General features: G+C 38.8%; 1 protein-coding gene across 2 annotated transcripts in view; it reads left to right on the forward strand.

Annotated features, from left to right (window-relative positions):
• Positions 1-12,076: 12,076 nt before the first annotated feature.
• Positions 12,077-22,045, forward strand: part of APH1B (aph-1 homolog B, gamma-secretase subunit) — a 38,676-nt gene continuing 28,707 nt past the window's right edge. The window contains exons 1-3 of one of the 2 annotated variants that reach the window (XM_072613345.1): positions 12,077-12,270; positions 13,017-13,187; positions 20,732-20,805. In XM_072613345.1, coding sequence (XP_072469446.1) covers positions 12,158-12,270; positions 13,017-13,187; positions 20,732-20,805 — 358 coding nt within the window. In that variant the 5' untranslated portion in view covers positions 12,077-12,157. The remainder of the gene's footprint in view (positions 12,271-13,016; positions 13,188-20,731; positions 20,806-22,045) is intronic. The other variant, XM_072613337.1, reaches the window with a different exon arrangement.

Genomic DNA, 22,045 nt, shown 5'->3' on the forward strand with positions numbered 1-22,045 from the left:
TCTAAGTAGCATGTAAATCACTGATTGTACCATTTTGCTGGGAACCTATTTTAGCTCTATTTTACTTTAGAAAAACAGATAACAATAAATGGTATGTTTTGCCTGTGCATCAGTTCCTGGGTGCTGCAGGTTTTCTTACTATCCATACGAACATTTTGTGCAGTCTTTGTAAGCTTTCAGAGGACTATTATCTTTACTTTGAAGGACTTTTTAAAACTATACCTCAGTTTGAAAACTAGTATTCTAATATCTAGTAGAACAAAGGTGAGCCAGCTGTTTTACATTTTACAAAATTGTAGATTTATGTTTTGTCTTGATTTAAAGGTGTCATTAGTCTTTAGGTAAAAGTGGACATTTCAAGTTTAGACTAGAACCTGTTATGTTATGTCCAATAATGCAAAAAAAAAAGTTATTCCAGCTCTTTTTTAAAAGTGTAGCTGTACAATATAGGTAAATTTCTGCAAAAGTTCCTCCAAGACTACAGCTTAAATTTTTAGGTCTTCAATGGTAATCATCTCTATTATGGCTAATAAAGCTTTGAACTGTGGATCAACAAATGAAGCATTTATTCAGATTTTTTTCCTTTTTTCTTCAGATTTTCTTTTTCCATGAGCAAGACTGTTTTATATAAATTTAGTACTTAACCTTTGAAAATGATCTTTCATACTTAAAGTTAAAGCTACGTTTGGTTTACTTATGTAAAATTTAGGGCATTTATTTCTAGTTGACTTTGCAAAAGTCTCTTTTTAGGAAGTGCATTTCCTCTTCTTTTTTGCACCATCTGAAAGAAAAGGGATGCCTTAACATATGACCTACAGGAACAGGATGTTAGTGAAAATAACATTCTTCAATGTTTTACAGTATAAGTAAAATGTTTTTAGGCTAATAAAATTGATGCTTCTTGTTCACTACTAAAACTTTATCTTTCATCTGACTTTCATTTAGTGAAATGTGCAGATATGAAGCTAAGAAATAATTATTTGTAGTTATTTTCAGATCACTTCATCTTTTATTCTTGTGCCACATTTGATTACATTTAATTATGCCAAGAAATAACATAATTTCCATTTCATTTTCTTAGTTTCCACTGAATTTAATTATTTCAGTGCATTCCTATGGCCTTACAAATGGGTGTTTTTTGTTCATTTGCAACTGACACTGCTGAAGTAGGACTCCAGCGTCTTTAATGCAATATATAGTTGAAGTATCTAACTAAAAAACAAAACCCGAACAGAAAAGGCATGGTTTTTCAATAAGTTTGCCCTACCTTTGTGTGTTTAAGCACATTTTATCTCTGCTCCAAAAGCTTAATGTGAAAAGCTCCTGCAGATTATGTGGTTAAATTTGTTTGAATCTAATCATTAACTGTGTACTGCTATTGATGCTGTGTTCAAAAGAAAAACAATGGATTTTATTCCATGTCAACTTTTTTTTACAATAATGTGTCTAAAATAAAGACTACATAATTATGAAATACATTCCATTTCATAATGTTGTTTGAAATTTCCTTCAATCTACCAAGAATGGAAAAAAATTTTGCTGACATGTGACCCAGCATTCTCCACAAAAATGAAGAAACACAATAGACAAACTGATCATTGCAATACAGTCATCTCCTAACCAGATTTCTGACTGTTTTGAAGTAGCAAAGTCAGAAAGGTGAGTGCTTCATGCAACGACACAGAGAACCAAATGCTTGAAGCCTATAAAGACCAACAGGGAAGCAGTAAGGAAAACGGATTTTATTTTTAGTCTGGACAGAATAAAGTAAAATTTTCTTACATGTGAGTTATAACTTTTTTTTTCTTTTGAAAGGCAAGGTTTAAGTAATGGGATGGTTATCTAAAGAATGCTTTTTTTATGGATAGGGCATGTTATATGAGTGAAATAAAAAAACACATGCTTGGATATGCAAGTTTTAGATTACATGGGAAAAGAATCAAGATGGCAGGTATAAAGTCTGGGAAAGTTGACCAAAAAATTGTAAATAAAAATTTTAAAAAATGAGGGAGAAGAGGTTATTCCTTCTATATGATTAATTCATGAAATTTACCTCCAAACTTGGATTATTCAGTGTCATTTCCATTTGAATAGTTCTCTAATTCATATGTACTGATTAGAAGATAATTCTGATCTATATAGAGGTTGTCGTTCAGTCATTTTTTAGTTGTGTCCAACTCTTCATGACCTCATTGAGGGTTTTCTTGACACAGACACTGGCGTGGTTTGCCATTTCCTTCTCCTCATTTTGCAGATGAGGAACCTGAGGAAACAGGGTTAAGTGACTTGATCGGGGAGCAGATTTGAACTCAGGAGGATAAGTCTACCTGACTCCATGCCTGGCACGCATCACCTAGCTGTCCCCAAAGAGAGGACAAAACTCTAAATTGATATCACACTGACACTTCATTTCTGAACTTTAATGCTCTTCATTTGCAACACAAATAACTCTGAAATTGTATACTTTCATGGCTATTGCCTATCGTAATTTTTAGAAAAATGTTTTCAATCAGCCAAGATCTGCCTTCTCGTCCTTCCACTCCAGTCCATCTCCCAAGTGAGGACCCAAGCAAAACAAAATCCATGATAATCACATAGAGTCCACCCAAACACATTTCCATATTGGCTATGTCCAAAAAAAATTGGTCTCATTCTTCATTTTGTGTCTACCTCTCTGTCAGGAAGTGGGGAGTATGTTTCATTATTACTACTCTGGAACCATGGCTAATGGTTGCACCGATGAGAATTGAGCACAACAGGATTCCATCACATTTAGAGACTATAACTTGTCTATGGGGACCCCCTTAAATTCTTTGCCACCTCAAAAAGAGCTATAAATATTTTGGTTTATCTTTAGTCTATTCTGTTTAGGACTAATCTCTCCCTTAATCTGCCTCCCTCTTGTTCTCCCTCTCCCCTTCTCCTCTTTCCCTGTTAAGTGTAATGTATTTCTGTACCCAGCTGTGTGTGTGTAAGTTCTTTTGACCAGTTCAGAAGAGGGTGGGGTTCAAATGTCAGCTATTCCCTTGATTTCCTCTTTGTTTGTACAGAAGTCAACTTACATATATTGATTATATGAAATAATTTCTCTAATCTTCCTTTCCCTTTCCTCATCAGTGTATTTCTCTTCCTTTCCTTTTCCATCCTTCTTTTAAGATTATCAAGACATAACAGAACCACTCCTAGGCCTTCTGTCTAATTAGACACCTTTTTTTGACCTCCTAATGGTGATATAATTCAGAGGAGATGTGTATAATATCTTCACATTTAAAAATAAGCTGTTTATCCTTCTTTAGTCCTTAGTTGATATTTTCCTTTTTATATTCTTTTTGCTCCTGTGTTTGAACTTCAAAGTTTCTGTTCAGGTCTGGTCTTTTCATCAGGAATGTTTGGAGACCTTGTTAATTAAAGATCTATTTCCATTACTGTAGCATTACACTCAGTTTTGTAGAGTAAGTTAGTCTTGGCTGTGAAAGCATATCCTTTGCCTTCTGTGACGTATTCCAAGTTCTCTGCTTCTTTTTAATGGTGACTGCTAATCATGTGTGATCCTGACTGGCTCCTTGGTGCATGAATTCTTTGCTTTTTGGCTTCTTACAATATTTTTTCTTTTACCTGGAAATTCTGATATTTGGCTGTGATGTTCCTGGGAGTTTTCATTTTGGAGTTTGTTTAAAGAGTTGACTGACTAGCGGATTCTATTTCTACTTTACCCTCTGTTCTAAGAGATCTGCATGATTTTCTTTCAAAATTTCTTAAAATAGGATGGTTAGGCTCTTTATTTGGTCATGCTGTTCAGATAGTTCAGTGGTGCTCAAATGTTTTCTTCTGGATTTGTTTTGTGGGTCAGTTGTTTTTGCTATGAGATACCTTAATTTTCTTCCTGTATTTTCAGTCTTTTGGCTTTATGTTAATATTCCTTGTTGCTTCGTGGAGTCACTGCCTTCTATTTGGCCCATTATAATTTTAAGGAAATTAGTTGCTTGGGCAAGGGTTTGTACTTCTTGTGCCAAGCTATTAATTCCTTTTCTAATTCTTTCTTTCATAGCTCTTATTTCTTTCCTTTTTTTCCTCAAATGCTTTCAAATTTTTTTATTACAAATATTTTTATCTCCTTTTTTAAATGCTCAGATCATCTCATCCAGGAATTTTAGTTGAATTTTTCTCAGGCTATGTGTTTCTCTGAGGCTTTGTCTGTAAATATTTGGTGGTCATTTTCTTCGTCTGGGTTTGTGTCGTTAGGTTCCCTGTCACCATTAGGTTTCCTGATTACCACACTACCTTTTTCTGGTGGGATTCTTTTTTTTTTTGGTCATTCCAGCCTACTTCTTGACTTCAGATTTAAGGTTAGGGCCTGCCTCTGTGTACTTCTGGCCCGGGGTTTTGTTGCTGATTTCTTAAGGTATGGAGTACTGTGCCTAGGATCTCAGGGACAGGCTGTATCCCTACAAGCTTTCAGTACTCTTGAAGTGGACTGATCAAGGGAAAAATGCGTTTGTTTCACCACCTTTTAAATACAAATTGCTGCTCTTGGTTTGAGTCTGAGCAAGGGTATGCTGCTGGACTGAGCCCTTATCAGCCAGCTAGAAAGCCCTGTTGGTTCATTGGAAAAATTATAAGCTCCCCAATGGTTGGGTATTCTTTTCCTGGTGATTTCTCTGCAGGCTGGGCTAGATGCTGGAAATGAGACCTTGCTTTGTTTCTGGGGTCTGAGCCACACCTCTACTGCGGGCTTCTGAACTTCCTTACTTCTGGTACAAGACCGCCTTACCTGAAAAATTCCTGCTCCCACAGTAGGTAGGTACCCTTCTAAGTGGTTCCAGTGCCCTGGATTTATGACCTGGTGGTGGGCAACAAAACTACCAATTTACCCTTTTTCCCTTCCTAGCACTCCATTATGGGTCTGGTAGCGCCCTGGTATAAGTCTAGAACCTCCTCTTCACCTGGTACACAACCTTTCTCTAGGCATTAGAGTGCTTCAAGCACAATGTGCTTGATCCCACCCCCAGCTGTCACAAACCTATCTGTTGCCATACACTGACCTGGACTGGACAAATGATTGATTGTGACTTTGGGTTTCTCCATCAGGATTCAGTCTGGTTCTGTTTGGAAAACTTGTGGGGACCTCTCCATTACTGCTTCCTACCACTCTACCCTCTTGGCTCTGCATGTCTTGCTTATCTTTATGTCTCAGTTCCACCCTCCTTCCTTACTCTCTCCCTTGATGGCTCTGGAGGAGAAGTGAAGCTGGTGACCTGCACAGCCCTCCCTCACTCAAAGCAAAGTCAAGTGCAAGTCATGTCATCATTTCACTGATGGCGTGGTCTTCTGTGGCAATGAAGGATGAACACACACTCTCTCCCACCCACTTCCCCACAGAAGAAAGGAAATAAGCATTTGTTAAGTGTCAGGTACTGTACCGAGCACTTTACAGATATCTCACTGGATCCTCACAACAACCATGGAAAGTAAGTGCTATATACTCGCTGCTATTATTATTCCCATTTTCCAGTTGAGGAAACAGACACAGTAACTTGACCAGGGTCACACAACTAATGACTAAGACTAGACTCAAATTCAAGCCTACCTGACCCAGGAGTCAGTGATCTATCTACTGTGCCACCTCCATATACAAGAAAACAACAATAAAATCCAATTCAGGAAGAATGGCAAATTCAACATTGTTTTCATTCAAGCATAACATAATTTTGGCTCTACAAAAACTCAGTTATAGTATTTATTAAATCCAAGTCATAACATTTAACATGATAACAGGCAACCTAATTTATCTTTCAGTTTAACATTTTGGAGTAAATCCATATGCATTTTAGAAAATACTAAAAAGTAGTTTGACCCATATCCAGCTTAGAAATATGTGTAGTACTCCATGAAACATAAATGTATTTTAAGAACACTTTGTAGTAGGCCACCCTTTAATTAAATGGCAAACTTTTTCTGAGAATATATATATATATATATATATATATATACAACATGAAACAGAAAGAAAAATAATAGCTTTAACATATTCCTTACATATGCTATCTTCCCCTCTAAGAAAGTGTCTTCCTTTAAGGAACTCAACAAGAAGATAGCTCTGCAGTCGGTGAGAACCGTTGTTTTAGTCATTTTCAGTGCCCGACTCTTTGTGCCCCTATTTGGGGTTTTCTTGGCAAAGATACTAGAGATGCTGCCATTTCCTTCTCTAGCTTAATTGACAGATGAGGAAACTGAGGCAAACAGGGTTAAGTGGCTTGCCCAGGGGTCACCCAGCTAGTAAGTGTCTGAGGCCAGATTTGAACTCCAGAAGATGAGTCTTCTTAACTTCAGGTCAAACACTTTAGCCACCGTACTACCTAGTTGTGGCAGCAATTAATACGTACATTTACCTTTCTCATACAGTACATAATTAGTGCACAAGCACTGCCTTTTATAAATACAAAGCATCTAGAAGCCTAAATCTGAAAAAGGCTTCATTTCCTCCCATCACTATTTATTAATCCATAGGGCATGAAAAGCTATCAAACAAGACATCTGAGACATCTCCTGTGAGCTTCCCCCAATCCCTTCTTCCACATCTTCAAACTGATCTTTACTCCTTCTCTCCTTTCTCCTTGCCTGAGAGGACACCTTGGTCTTCATCCTGACCAATGTTAACATCCCTAACATCCCTGTGCCCTTCTCCATCTCTTTATGCTTCCTCCACATTGGGTTCCATTAATCATCCCCAACTTCTCTGTTTCTGCTGCTTGCTTCTCCATTGTTCAATAAACTCAAGTCTTCTCTGTTTGAAAAACCTGCCCCTGCCCCTGAGAAATCGCCTACCCAGACATTTTACAAGTGTATCCTATATCCATTGCCTCTACTTCACCACTCATTCCTTCATCCTTTTCAACCTGCCTTCTCTTCACACCAATCAAATGAAATAGGCTTCCTAGTTACGAAATTCAGCCATCTTTGAAAAGCCTTGCTCCTCCTTAGGCTTTTGGTGGCACATGATGCTAGGGCAAGTTGCCTCCTTAGTCTGTCCTGAATCTATGACCCAGAAGTAGGTGAGTGACAGAGTTGCCAATTGGCACCTTTCCCCCCACCCTGTATGCCATCATGGCACCCCAGATGGGTCTTGCCCTGGTGCACAACCTCAGTCCTTTTTCCATCAGTCACTGGAGGCTGAACAAATCTGCTGAGTGAGCTCCTGGCCAGACCCAGTCCCCAGTGTTCACAAACCTCTTTGTCTCCCAATGCCAGTTTGGCCTGGAAAAATAAGTCACTATGACTTTTTCTTAAATTTCTCCAACAGGATTTTGTCTGGTGCATTTTCTAGATGTTTGGACTTTTGAGGAGGAAGGAAACTTGCTGTAATTCTTCCTCTTACTCAACATTTTGGCTCTGCCCCCTGTAACCAATCACTAAAATATGATGATTTCAACTCTCTAATCTCTCATATCCACTGCCACCCCACTTTTGTTTTCACTGCGACTATTTAGGTTCAAATTCTCATCAACTCTTGCCTGAACTACTGCAACATGTTCCTAATTGGCCACATAGGATCATACATTGGGAGTTAGCAGTCATCTCATCCAAGTGCCCTCTTTTTGCAGATGAGGAAACTGAGACACAGAGAGAGTAAGTGACCTGCCAGAGGTCCCACAGGTATTAAGTATATTAAGCTCAATTAAGATATTAAACTAGGATTCAATCATAGGTCATCCAAACTTGCTCTTTGTGCTCACTGTATCACATTGCTTCTCAGTCTCCCATTGCATTCTTTATTGCCCAGAAGACTTAGCTTCTGAATGCATAGTCTGACCATATCACTGCTCCATTAAGTCACAAAAACAAGGGTTTCCTGTTTCAAACTTTGAACTCCTTAGCTATCCTGGCCTTCAAGCCTCCCCATAACCTGTTTACAACTCCTTTCTACTGCCTTATTTCACACTCTTTGCACTCAAGGTCTCTACCATTGAGCCAGACCATAGTTTGCTGTCAAAATCGTGTCCATCCATACCACCATAAACAGAATAACACCCTTGCCTTCATCTTCACCTGCTAATATCCACGACCCAGCTAAAATAACCAGCCCTTCCTTGAGGCCTTTCCTAATCCTCCACTGAGGAATCTTTCCTCCGAATTTTCATAAACACATTCGCCTCATTTATGCACTTAAAAAACTTTGCATTTGACTTATATCTTTACCTCTACTAACTTGTAAGCTCCTTGAAAGCTGGGACTGCTATGTCCTCTACCATCCTCAATGCCTAGCAACAAGTAGTAACTACACAAATGATTGTAGAATGAAAAAATAAATCATCTTATTTAGAAAGTATACAATCATTAAGAGACCCTGATTGAGTTTTCCTTTCCTTTTTTAATTGTCAAACAGAGTAATGGTCATAGAAAAAAAAAAAACTAAGGAATTTCAAACATGGTAAGCATAGCAACTACTGCATTTATGTTTAGAATTTTAGAGAAAGCAGATATTTAAAACAGATGTCCTATCAACCATCTAAAATGTTTCAGGTCATCTCTGAGCCAGTCTATAGTGCAGCATATCAGTGTTTAAACCTGGTTTTGCCTTCATGTGATTAGGCAAGTCAAGTCACCTCCTCCCTGAGTCTCAGTCCCCTTACCTGCAAAATAAGAGAGATGAACTTGATGATTTCCAAAGATCTTATCATCTTCAATATTCTGTAATCATATGAAACAGCACTTTGGTTTACCTAATAAAGCTTGTAATATCCTGTGTTCATTTATTGCTCCTGAGATAGTGAAGTTAAACTATCATTTTTGTATTTGGTGTTATATGTTTTAAAAATACATATATTTATATATTTTGATTATAAATACAGCTTCATGGCAATAGTTCCTGTTTTCCTATCTACGTATATAGGAAACAAACAAGGAATTAACATGGCTACTTTCCTAGGAAATTAAATAAGAGTTTATCCTTCCTCATGACCTACTTTTTCTCTTTTATATCCATTATATTCCCTTTTCCTCTTGCATTGTACTTTTCTGTAATCCTGTATTGCTGTCAGGGTAAAAGATTTAGTTTAATTCTAAGAGTATTTAGCGACAACTTATCATTTTCTATTTGTGTTGGACTGATTTCTTTTTTTAAAGAATCTCTTGTACCATCCACTAAAGTACACAGGATGACTAACGAGACTAAGGTCCTAAAGTTAATTCCCAAATGAATCCAGTTAACTTCAATCTGTCCTTTTTATTAGGGAAACTTGATAAGAATCTATGAAATCATGCAAAGATATTACCACGATTAGGGAGACAACTGAGAAGGTCAATTTTTAACAACTGTCTCCAGCTGATGACAATTGGCAATCTTAGTTGACTCTCACCCCAACTACCAAGTTTCCTCCTCCCATCTTTCTACCCCAACTTTGCTGAAAATGAGATTCCTAGCTGAGTCTGCACAGGCCGATGGCATCTGCAACCCTCTTCTACGTACGGACTTCACCATCCTCATGGCTCTTGCCCCTTGCTAGCGATCTCAAGCCTTTAAGGTAGTAAACGGTATCTTCTCATAAACAGACCAGTGACTGATGCCTTGATCAGTAACATCACCTTCAAGTGATGATGGCAAATATTCATACAGTACAGTGTTTTACAATTTAAAAGAAAAAAAGTGTTTTGCTTACAGTAACCCCTAAGTTAATGTGCACTTACTATGTTTTAACTTGTATTTATTTGTGTACCTCTTATCTCTTGTGATTCCATTGTAGGCTTCTTAATGGCATGCCCATGTCTATTATTACATTCCCATTATCTAGCACTGTGTTGAACATAGTTGGCTTTTAATGTTTGTTGAATTAAAAGAAAGTAAAGCTGGAACGCACTCACATATTTTTGCCTAATTTTTCCCAACTTTACTGCTACAATGAAGATTTAATTGTAAGAAGAGAAAGATGGTAGGGAAACTAAATTCTCCTAACAATGTTTTTAAAGATCTTCTTGAGTACTCTGGGAGGCTCAGTAGTGAGTACTGGGCCAGACCTATGTTCAAATTTGACCTCAGACACTCACTAGTTATGTGACCCTGGATAAGTCACTTAACCTCCGTTTGCTTTAATCCACTGGAGAAAGAAATGGCAAATCACTTCAGCATCTTTACCAAGAAAATGGAGTCACAAATAATGGGACGAAACAAAACAACGAACAGCATTGATACCCTTAAGCCAAGACTTAGTCCTATTTGTTTATAACTTCCCTATTGCTAACTTTTTGGGGAGTAAACTAGTTGGTTAGCTTTAAGTGCCATTTAAACCTATTTCTTGCACTTCATTGTACATTTTCAGCAATGCATATTTTTTTAGAATGTCATGATTTATTTTTAATAACTGCTTCTTAGTTTGCAAAACAGCTTTGTTTTTCATTAGTTATAAACGATGATTTAAAAAAATACCTCATGTTGTCATTGAAATTTTGAGGTTCTACTTTTAAGTACTCAGAAATTTGAATTTACAAATTGCAGTTACTCTCTTGGTTCAAGCTGAGGATGATGATTATTTTATAGATAATGACTCAGAAGACTTTACAAATGTGAATATTTAGGATCTTAATTTCAGAACACAAATAAGATAACATTTGTAAAGCACTTAGCCGTCCTTAGTAGGTATTTAATAAATGTTTGTTCCCTCTCTTTCCTACTCCCACCCCCCTAAAAAAATCACTTCACTCATGCGTTCACATGGTGAAAATAAGTTTCTGATACGTTTTCTATATTTAGACATTTCTAAACTTTGCAGTGTTTCTTCCTTACTCCGAAGCCCTCCCCCCTCTTAAGTCTTCCATTGGATACTGGCTTGTACCTTTCAAAAAATGGGAAATTTTGTAGTTAACATTTTTCAGAACGGCTCTCTTGCTTCATATAATGGAAGGAGCGCTGGATTTAAAGGACAAGATTGCTATTTTGTGTATGTTGGCGACTGCAAAGGAATGAGTGCGGGGGCTCCAGAAAGACCACCCTTCTGTCCTGCCGGAGGAGTTCAAAAGCCCCAAACTGCTCGGATCCATGGTCAAATGTATTTACTATTTTCAGGCTCAAACCATTCCTAAGGGTAAGACGGAGACTTGGAGGGTATGGGACGGGCCCCCAAGCACGTGCATCCCCAATGGGCCATCATTTTCAAACCTAACTACAAAGAGAAAAGCAGAACAGAAGCGCACTCCGCTACGACAACTTGGCTGTTTCTTCAGACCTGCCTGCTTCCTCCTTTGGTTTCCACAGAAATGAGGACCCTGGCCGGCAGGGGGTGTGGGGGGTCCCCATCCCGTCTGCTGCTCTGGGGGCCAGGACCCTGTTCTCAAAATGGTATTTCTAAAGGCAGCAGAGTTACAAAGGAAAGCGGCTCCATCGAGATCGTTAGCAGAATGTTTTTATGCAACAGTAACTTCACCGACCCCAGGATGGGAAACTGTTTCTGCTTTGCTGGAGCTCGGCTCCGTCAGCGCAACTATGTTTCAGGAGCGAACCTCCCCTCCCTCCTCCCTTCTCCATGGAGACTAAGGCTGTGCAGAGGTGAGAGTGGGGACCGTACCGGCCTGAGGCCCCCTCCCTCCTTTCCTCCCTCCCTCCTTCTCTTCCCCCTCTCTCCTTCTCCTTCTCCTTCCCCCTCTCGCCCCTCCCTCCTTCCCCTTCCCTCCTTCCCCCCCCCCCTTCTCTTCTCCCCTCCCTCCCGCCTTCCCCTCCTCCTTTTCCCCCCTCCCCTCTTTCCTCGTGACGTTTCTCGCTTCTTGCAGCGCTTCGCTAGGGGTATTTCCCGCCCCTGGCCTGGGATGTAGGGCTGGGGGTGGGGCGGAAGTGCCTCGGTGGGGGGCGGGGCGGGGGCGGGGCCGGGGTCACATGCCGGCCGCGGCTGGGGGGAGGGCGCGCGGTAGCCGGCGGTCTCTGGAAGCCCCGCTGCCTGTCGGGAGGTGGGGTGAGGGGGGTGCGGTTGGCCGCCCGCTCACCTGGGCCCCGCCGGACACCGCCCCCTCCTCCGCCCCCGCCCCCGCCCCCGCCCCCGTCCCGCTCCGGCCGAGGGCTGGGCAGGTCTGCGCGGCGCAGCCTGGGCCTCCCCGAGCCGGCCCCCCCCCCCCCCCCCCGAGCCGCCCCTGGCCGCCCCCTCCTCCGCCTGGGCCCCCGCCGCCCCGGGCCGCCATGACGGCCGCCGTGTTCTTCGGCTGCACCTGCATCGCCTTCGGGCCGGCCCTCGCCCTCTACGTCTTCACCATCGCGTCTGACCCTCTGCGCATCATCTTCCTCATCGCCGGGTGAGGCCGAGGCGGCCCAGCGGGCCCGACCCGACCCGACCCGGCCCGAGCCAAGCCGGGGCCAGGGCCTCGGAGGAGCCCGAGCGGCCGGCCTTTGTGGGGGGCGGGGGGCGGGAGAGGAGAGGCGAGCCCCCTCCTGCTGGGTGCCCCCCGAGAGGCGGCGCCGGGCTCTTAGCCTGCCCGGAGGCCTGCTCCCACCCCCCCTACCCCCAGATGCCTTCTGTAAACACACCGTTATCCCGCCTCCGGGGACGTCCCCGATTCGTACCCCCGCGGGGGGCAGCGCTGAGACCCGCTCAGAAAGATTCCGAGGCCCTTTCGGGCTTTCAGAACCCTCTTCCCCCGTGTCACATACACGCGTGTCGATTTTATTTACGTGTATCTGCATATATGTATGTGTATATGTCCCGATGCGAGGGCGGCGGGGGCGATCCTGGGACCGTGACCTGCAGATTACTTCTCCAACTCGTTTATTTTGGTTTGTTTTGTAAATGAAGGTGAATTAAAATTTAAAAATAATTTTGGAGGGATAAAGTTTTACAGTATTCCTTAGAGTAAGTGAAGAAAACCTGGGGCGTTTTAAAATTAAAGGATGGAAGTAAATCCTCTAGAGCATCATTTTCCTTAAAAAAGGTCTTTTTTAAATCCCGGGCTTCGCGGTTAGAATAAAGGTGTTTTTTTTTTTAATGGTGCATTTTATGATTGTGGACATTTAAACCACGTTTGTGACTTTCTGACATTTTCAGGGCGTTCTTCTGGCTGGTGTCTCTGCTGCTGTCCTCCCTCATCTGGTTCGTGGCAGTGACCCTCAGCAGCACCAAGGATGAGTCGGTGCAGAGAGGTTTGCTCATCTTCGGAGTGCTGTGCTCGGTCATAATCCAGGAGGTCTTCCGCTTTGCGTATTATAGACTTCTAAAGTAAGTTACTATTTGGCCTTGGTTTTTGAGCAGATGGTTTTGAATTCTCACTGTGTTGCTCTTGGGAATTCGTACCTTCTGCCCACCAGTACAAGCTAAGAATGGTTTTTATATGTTTAAATAAAGTTTTATTGTATTCAGAAAATGTAAAAATTGTTTTCAGCTTGTAAACCTTACAAAAGCCGGCAGCTGGCTGAATTTAGCCCTTGGGCGGTAGCTTGCTGGTGTGAAGGATTCCTTGAAGGGCAAATGGAGTAGAAGTGGGAAAATCTTTTTTAGGAGGTTTTCACAGTAGTTTAACTGGGTGATAATGAGAATCTGTATTAGGTGGATGTCAAGGGTACTGAAGGCAATCGCTATTTTGGAAGTAGAATGGACTTGGTATGGATTTTGGAAGTAATAGTACTTGTAATTGATTGTAAAGCTGGCTTCAGAGTTTTTAACATTAGAAATTGGGTGGTGCCACTGACAGAAATACTTCAAGTAATCAGTCAAATATTTATTAGACCCCCTACTATGTGCCAGTCACTGTGCTAAATCCTACAAATACAAAAACAGAAGTAAAGCAGCCCCTGCACTCAGCGAATTTATAGTCTAATAGGATAGGCAGTGGGTGGGTCAGTGGGTGGGTGTGGGTGTAATACTAGTAGTTGAGTAGGAAAGAGGGTTCAGGAAAGGCTTCTGGTAGAAGGCAAAACCTATACTGAGTCCTCAAGGAAGTCAGGGATCCTAAGTAAGAAAGGAATGTATGCCAAGCATTCTGAGTAGCCAGTACAAAGACATTCGAAAGAGACTGGAAAATGAAGCATCATAAGTGAAAAACAGTGAGTACACCAGTATGGCTAGAGTGTATAATATGTGCAGGGTTGTAGAGTGTAATAACCCTGGAAAGGCAGGAAGGGTCAAGGTTTTGAATAACTTTAATTACCAAATAAAGCAGTTTATTTTTGATCCTAGAGGTAAGGGAGGAGCCACTGGAGTTCACTGGGGTAATGGCATGACATGTCAGACCGGTGCTTTGGGAAAATCACTTTGGTGGCATGTGGAAGATGGATTAGTGTGGTGAGAGACTTTAAGTTAGGGAAACAAAATAGAAGGATATTGCAGTATTCCAGGCAAGAGATGCTGAAGGCTTTAACTAGAGTGTTGGTTGTGTGAATAGAAAGAAAATATATATGGTAGAGATCAATATGAAAAGATTTGGTATACTGATTGTATGTGTTGGGTGAGAATGAGGCTGAGGTTGTGAACTTTAGTGACTAAAAAGATCACATTGCCCTTGACAGTAATAGGGAGATTTGGATGGTGCATAGGTTTGAGAGGAAGAGATAATGAGTTCAGTTTGGGGATGATCCTATGGTGTATCCAGTTTGAAATGTCCTGTAAAGTAGTTGGTGATACAGTGCTAGAGCTCAGGAAAGAGACTAGGGCTATGAATATGTATTGAATCCATTGGAGCTAATGAGGTCTTTGATGCATAGTGGATGAACAAGTGAAGGATGTAAGAAGCAGTGTCAGAGAGGTATAAGAAGAGAACCAGGGGAAAGTATTGTGAAAACCCGGAGAGGAAAGGTTATTCAGAAATAGAGGGTGATCGTCTATGCTGTGGAGAGATGAAAGAAGATAAGGATTTAGAATAAGGCTTTTGATTTGGCAGTTCAGAGGTCCTTGATAAATTTGCTGAGGGCAGTTTCAATTGAGTGATGAGATTTTAAAGGGCTTAGAAGAGTGAGGGGAGGGAAAGCAGAGGCATTGAGTGAAGATGGCTTTTCCAAAGAATTTGACTAATAAGAAAGAAGAGAGGTGTAGGATGATAACAAGGATGGTGAGATGTAATTAAAGATTTTGTGAGATTTTCTTACTTTAATTCATGGAATAAAACAAGCACTCCCATAACACAGTACAGTAAAAAAGATGACTGTATATGAAACTGCAAATCAAAAAGACATAACTTGCTATTCCTTTTAAATTAACAACCAAATTATGTAAATTTCTTTTTTTCCTTTATTTTCCCTCCTTCCCAGAGATGCTACCATTAGACATAAACAGGTGTATATATGTAAAATTATTCTATACATCTGTTTATCAGTTCTTTTTTCTGGATGATGATAATGCCTTTTTATGTCCTTTATAGTTAATTTGGTTATTTTTAATAGACAAAATAAGAGTTTTCATTTTTGGGGGGAGAGAAGCAGATTTTTAGGCATCAGGGAAAGGAACCTATAGTTTAGGGATTAAAGATTTGAGTATGAGGAAATGATTGGGTTATATAAGTGGGATTGGGATCAGAGATACAGGTTGAGGACTGTTTTTAGTGAGGAGTAGAGCCATCTCTTCATCAGAGAGATTAGAGTAATGGGAGGAAATAGTTGAGGAGGATAGAGTTGAAAGATTAGGACAGAAAAAGAGGGAGCTCTTGAAAAGGGCTCTGTTTTTGGTAAAAAAAAACAAAACAAAACATAAGTTGTAAGATTTCAGCTAAAAGTTTAGGGGGAGAGGGTGTGGAAGTCTTCAGAGAAGATAAGTCAGGAGGATGAATAGATTATTGGGGGCAGGGTAAGCTCTGTTTGGAGAGATTTAGTCAGAGATACTGGATAAGACATCTTGTAGGCAGTTCACTCTACAAGTTGATCTTAGGATAGAGGTCAGAGTTACAGACAGATTTGCAGTCTTCTGTGTAGAAGTGGTCATTGAAGATGGGGAAGTAAATGTATTGCCATGGGAGAGTGTAGAGGAAGGAAGTCAGGGAAGCTAGTGACAGAGACCAAAAAAGTTAGAGGTAGGAGAAAACTGAGAATAGTGAGTATTTTCGAAGCCAGGAAAGAAAAGGCTTCAAAAGGACAGGATGTCAAAAAGAGCAGTATAAAATACAATATAGGGACCAAGAAAGATAAGGACTGAAAAAAAGGCCATTTTTAGAGAGCTCCTTGAGGGCTGGAAAATATCTTTTGCCTCTTTGTATCCCCAGATCTTAGCTGAACACCTAGCACAGAGTAGATGCTTGAAAGATGTTTGCTGATTAATTGACCTTGGAGAGAGCAATTTCAGTACAGATTACAAAGGATGGGGAGATGTGTTGAGGAAGCTGAAGGATCTTTTTCATTTTTCAAGACTTTTGGCCGTGAAGTGTAGCTGGATGGGATAGAAATTTTGAGGGAAGGCTTTTAGATTTGGAGAAAATTTTGCATATTTGTTGGGCTGTGGAGATGTGGGAGGAAGTTAGATACAAATAGTTTTATTTTTGCATTTGTAAAATCTGATGAATTTAGGAAATGTCTTACAGAATGCATGGTGAAGAAAGGCCTTTTCAGAAATGTCAGATGTGTCGTAATTGTGTGATGAAGTCATTTGAATTATAACAATGACTGTTTTAGGACTGTAACTTACAGCAACAATTTCCATTTTGCTGTTTATCCTGCGTAACTGTAACTTACAACAATTTCATTTTTGCTGTTTATACTATGTAGAAATAAGGACTTTAATTTTAAAAGTTTTATTTTATTCCTTTCTAAAGTAGATATTTCCTTCCTCGGTGTGAGAGATTATTTGTGAATTCATGGTATTTCTGTTCAGGAAGCAACCATTTCAATAGTAGCTACTCTATGCAAATGATTGTACTAGGGAATAAATACAAAGATGAGTAAAACATTAGCCCCTGCCTTCATATAATTTAAATGTTAGTAAGAATACAATGTTCACAAATAATTAAGATATTAAGTAGAGTATGGCAAGTGTACAGAGAAGTAAAAGGTACTATGAAGTCCTGAGAGAAAAAAATGTTTTAAGGGGAGAGGTTTAAGAAGGTTTCATAAAGGAGAGGTAGCATTTGAACTGGGTTAACAGATTCTGGAGGGGGTGGGTGTGGGAGGGAAGATAGTCTTCCATGCTTAAAGAAGAGCACTAGTAAAGACTTAAAAGTGGTAGAGCATGGTTTGTATATATATGAGAGCAAGGAATCCACTTTGACTGGAGGGAAGTAATATGAAGTAAGCCTGGAAAGGTAGTCTGGCACCAGATCATGGGGATCTTTGAATGCCAAACCAAAGGGTTTGGATTTCATTCAGCAAGATTAAAATGTGAAAGGTTTATATCTAGTTTATTACAGATTGAGAACCAAATAAAAATCTTCATTGTGCAGTCAGTTAGAAGGTTTATTCATGGGTCAGACTTGAAGATACAGTCACTTTGCATATTTAAAAAATGAATAGTAACTTCAGGACTGACAGTGTTATATGATGAGAATTCATTTGACTTGTTGGCCAGGATTGACATTCCTATGTATCTGATTATTAATCTTGAAATATGTCAGCAGAGACAGCCCAAAATAGATAATGGATTTTTTATCTGGTGTGGCAGAGATGTTCATAATATGAGTCATTTTTGTCATATGATAAACCTTTTAGATTGACAGGAACAGTAAATTTCAGCAGTGCTACTGTCATCAGTGTTAAGTGTATAAGAAATCTTAAATTTAAAGAGCAAGGAATATTACAGTGCAAAAAGAATAAAAGCAAAAAAGGAACATGATTGATTTTTCTTTCCATAAAGACCTTTAAATCAAGTTCCTACACTGTTTTGCTTATTTATTCATTGTCCTAGGAACATAATAATACAGTGCCCTTGGAACTATAAGGACAGATTTAAAGAACTTTCTAGTATAGAAAATGGTCAGATTGAAAACACTGACATTTTAAACATCCTTTTATTTGTATCATCAGAAGTATAGAAACGAATCTTTGTCCTTTTTCACTTCTTTATTTGACTATTAGGCACTACAAACATGTTAATAACTTTTTCTGAGTAATTTGTAAGATCTGAGTTAAAAAACAAAACAAAGCACCTTTTGACAGGATATATTTTAGTATTTTTTCTCCAGAAGAAAACTTTAAGTATGCATTTTCTGGCTATAGTAGTTATTCACATGATGTGATTTTTTTTTTTTTGATTAGTACATTTTGCTACATTAAATAGATTCATTAAGAATTTAGACAAAGGAGGCAGCACTAGTTATGTATATGCATGTAGGTATTGGAGATTTCATTATTGTTCATGTAGCATTCAGCATTTAATAAATATTTTGTATTAGCTAAGAAGTCTTCAATGGACTTTCTGCAATAACTAAATATGCTTGGATAGAAAATTGGGTATTTATTTGTTCATGGTTATGGAGAAGTCCTTTGAGAAATTTTTAGTTGTTTCTTATATATCTGCTACCAAATTTTCTCTGTTAATTATAATAGGAAATCATTCTTTTCCTTTTTTTGTTGCCATTATAGTTGAGTTATATAGTGCTTACAAGGTGGTAGGGAACTATACTATGTGCTTTTACTAATAATACCTCATGTTTATCCTCACAGCAACTCTGCGAAGTAGTGCTGTTTTACAGATAAGGAAACTGAGGTGAATGGTTATGTGACTTGGAGTCACACTGGCCATAAGAGTCTGAGGTTTCCTGACTCCGGTCCCCGTGCTCTATCCACCACACCACCTCGCTCTAGAAATGAATCTTTTTCTCTTTCATCCCCTTCTCATTGAAAATCTCTTGGTAACTTGGGAGACACTCTTGACATTCATCAAAAGGAACCTACAGCTATGGTAGAGACCTAATTGATCCTGAAAACTAGTTATTGCCTATACTCTCCTGTATGTAGTAATTTGGGATACATTTAAGGAAGGAATTTATACCTTTTGCAACAAGTGCTCTCAAATTTCGGGATTTAACATGGATTTATATTCAACTTCAAAAGATTCATTATTTCATCCTTGCAGTTTTCTTCAGCAATTCAGGATTCAACTTTTCCATTCTTTAGTAGGTAATTTTCATAAATCAATGTGGCCAAAAATACTGGAAATCTAGCATTCAATCTTCTGTTATGTAGTCTGTTAATGACAGAATTTAGCATTGTGTATCACCACCTTCTGGGTGAAGCCTTTACATTTGGTAGCACCTGTTAGAGCTTGCCCTCTGCTAGCATAGCATTTGAGAATTCTTTGAAAAGGCTGTGAACTGCACAGTAGACACTAATCTACGTTAGAAAGATTTTATTTACTGGGAGTTCCATGTATCAGTGATGGTGACTGTAAATGGAAACTTCTTTGTTTCAAAGACTGCTGAACTTGAGGTCATTGTTGTGAGTACCCATTTTAATTATATGTACTGAATGAATGTTCTGTGAGTGAATCATTACAGATAGTCAGCGCATACCTGATCAAGAGTCCCTTCTGCAGCATAGGTAATAACGTGCTCTTCCAGGCATTGCTTGAAGACTCCCAGTGAGGGGGATCCCATTAGGCCTCCTGAGACAGTACCTTCTATTTTTGGGTGACTCTTGAGTGTTAAAGTTCTTTTTTCTTTTACGTCTAAATTTACCTCTTTGCGGTTTCTGCCTGTGGTTCCTAATGCTGCTTTTATTGCCAAACAGAACAGGTTTTATCCTTCCATGTGACAGCCCTTTAAATAATAAAAAATGCTGTCATTTTCCCATCCCCTAGAATCTTCTCCCTTCAATCTGTATTCATATGTCATGAAATCAAGACTTTTCACTCACCTGATCATCCTTCTTTACATGCTCTTCAGGTCGTCATTGTCTTTCATAAAATGTGATGCTCAGAATAGAACACAAGACTGCATATAATCTGACCAAGGCAGAGTACAGTGGAACTGTTAACTTCTTTAGACCCGGACATATACCTTTCTTAACGTACCTTCAGCATATATTACTTTTATTGGCTGTTGTATCATACTGTTATAACTCATTGAACCTCCTACCCACTAAAACAGATCTTTTTCAAGTGAACAGCTGTGTAGTCATGTACTTATAAAATTGTTTTTTTCATTCAGATGTTCAATAAACACTAAGTACCAAGCACTGAAGATGAAAAGTCCTGACCCTCAAGAAACTTGCATTCTGTTTGTATTGAAATCCAAAAACTGTTACTATGCTGAATAGAAAGGAAGCATAAGAGTTTCTGCACTAAAGTGCCTTCCAAAACAGTTGAGGAGACAGGACACACTTTTGCATAATGATACTGTATAACATTTAGGCAAGGAAAAGATCAGTATTTACTCCAGAAGTCTGGAAAGACTTGCTGGAAGAGACACAATTCCATTAGATGGATTTTGAAGGGCATAGAATTAGAAAGGTAAAATGTTAAGGGGAGGACAGTCCAACGAGAGACTGTAGAGCATGATTAAAATCATAGGAGTATGGTATGTTTCAGAGGCAATGGGCTGTATATAGCAGTCTTAAGAGATTGGGCTGAATTTAAACTTAGATTGAAATGCATGTTCTGAATTCATTCCTAATTGATAGCTTCTTTTCTTGTTCTTTAATGTATTGTAAGTAAAGCATAAAAGAAATTGAAAATTCTAGTCAGTTGGGTTATAATTAATTGGTGTGTTTACTATATATCCAATTAAATATTGTAATTCATGACCCAGAACGCATAAGTTTGTAAACCTGAATGTGAAATGTATTTCAGATTTTTCTGATGTTTTCATTTTTTGAAAATGATACATATATGTGTGTATATATATATTTCAGAAAAGCAAACAAGGGTCTGATGACTATAAGCCAGGAGGAGACATCACCCATTTCTATAAGACAGCTGGCCTATGGTAAGTTAGAATTCAATCACAAACTTATGAGTGTATAATTTTATTTTTAAAAAATAAATCTTAACTGATACCTTTCGGTTTTATTCTTTCTTCCTTCATTCTGCCTTCCCCAGACAGCAATTCTTTATAACAAAGAATTAAAAAGGGGGGAGAAACAGTTCAGTAAAAACTAACCTACTTGAAAAGTGAAGTAATATATGCAGCGTTCCCCATTTAAAGTTCCCAACTTCTGCAAAAAATCAGGGGAAATTCATTCTCATGTCTCTCCTTTGGGACCAGGCATAATTTTTTAGTATTCAGTTTCAGTTGTTTTGTTCTCTTCATTTCTATAGTATTTGTGTGTATTATTTTTCTGGATCTGGTTACTTCACCATGTATCTCTTCATATAAATCTTCTCCTACTTCTCTGTATTTATCTTGTCCATTGTTTCTACAGCACAGTAACATTTCATTACATTCATTTATCACAACTTGTTTATTGCCTTTCTCCATAGATATTTACTTTGTTTTCAGTTCTTTGCTTCTACAGAAAATACTGCAACAAATATTTTGGTGTATATAGGGCCTTGCTTTTGGTCATTGACCTAACGGTTGAATCTCTGGGTCAAAGAGTGTAGATGTTTTAGTCACTTTATTTGCAAAGTTCCAGTAGAAGGCATGTAATTTTTAAAATTACATTCAATAACTACAATAAAAGGCATGTTTAAATGCAAATAGCAGATAAAAACTATACTCTTTCTCAGTCTTCTTGATTACATTTTAATATAGTCATTATTTTATATAAACCTTTCCATGTTTTTATATAATCCTTTTGGTTGTCATTCTTTATGATAATAAAATATTCCTTTACCTAAAAGTAGCACAGAGACTTGACTAAATGACCTCTCAAGTCTTTTCTAACTCTTAAAGTCTGATTCTTTGATATGGTGTAACTGTGCAAAAAATACATAATTCTTTAAAAAAATTTCCTTAATATTTATTTTAAGTAGTAAGATTCCTCACATGGTATGATCAGTTTTATAGCTTTTCTTGTTTTTTGCCAGATTGGTCTTAAAATTATTTTTGCTAATTTGCATTGGAGATGAATGAAACAGGTGACCCTGTTTAAATTGAGTTTTGCACTTTTTATTTTTATTTGTTTAGCAGGTATGAAGTATTATTTATTTCTTTTAATTTGCATTTTAAAAAGTATTGGGGGTTGAAAAATTTTCTAAATTTATTATTATTATCTATTCTTTTG

This window comes from Notamacropus eugenii, chromosome 1 (assembly GCF_028372415.1).
Source record: "Notamacropus eugenii isolate mMacEug1 chromosome 1, mMacEug1.pri_v2, whole genome shotgun sequence".
In the NCBI taxonomy this organism is placed as follows: domain Eukaryota; kingdom Metazoa; phylum Chordata; class Mammalia; order Diprotodontia; family Macropodidae; genus Notamacropus; species Notamacropus eugenii.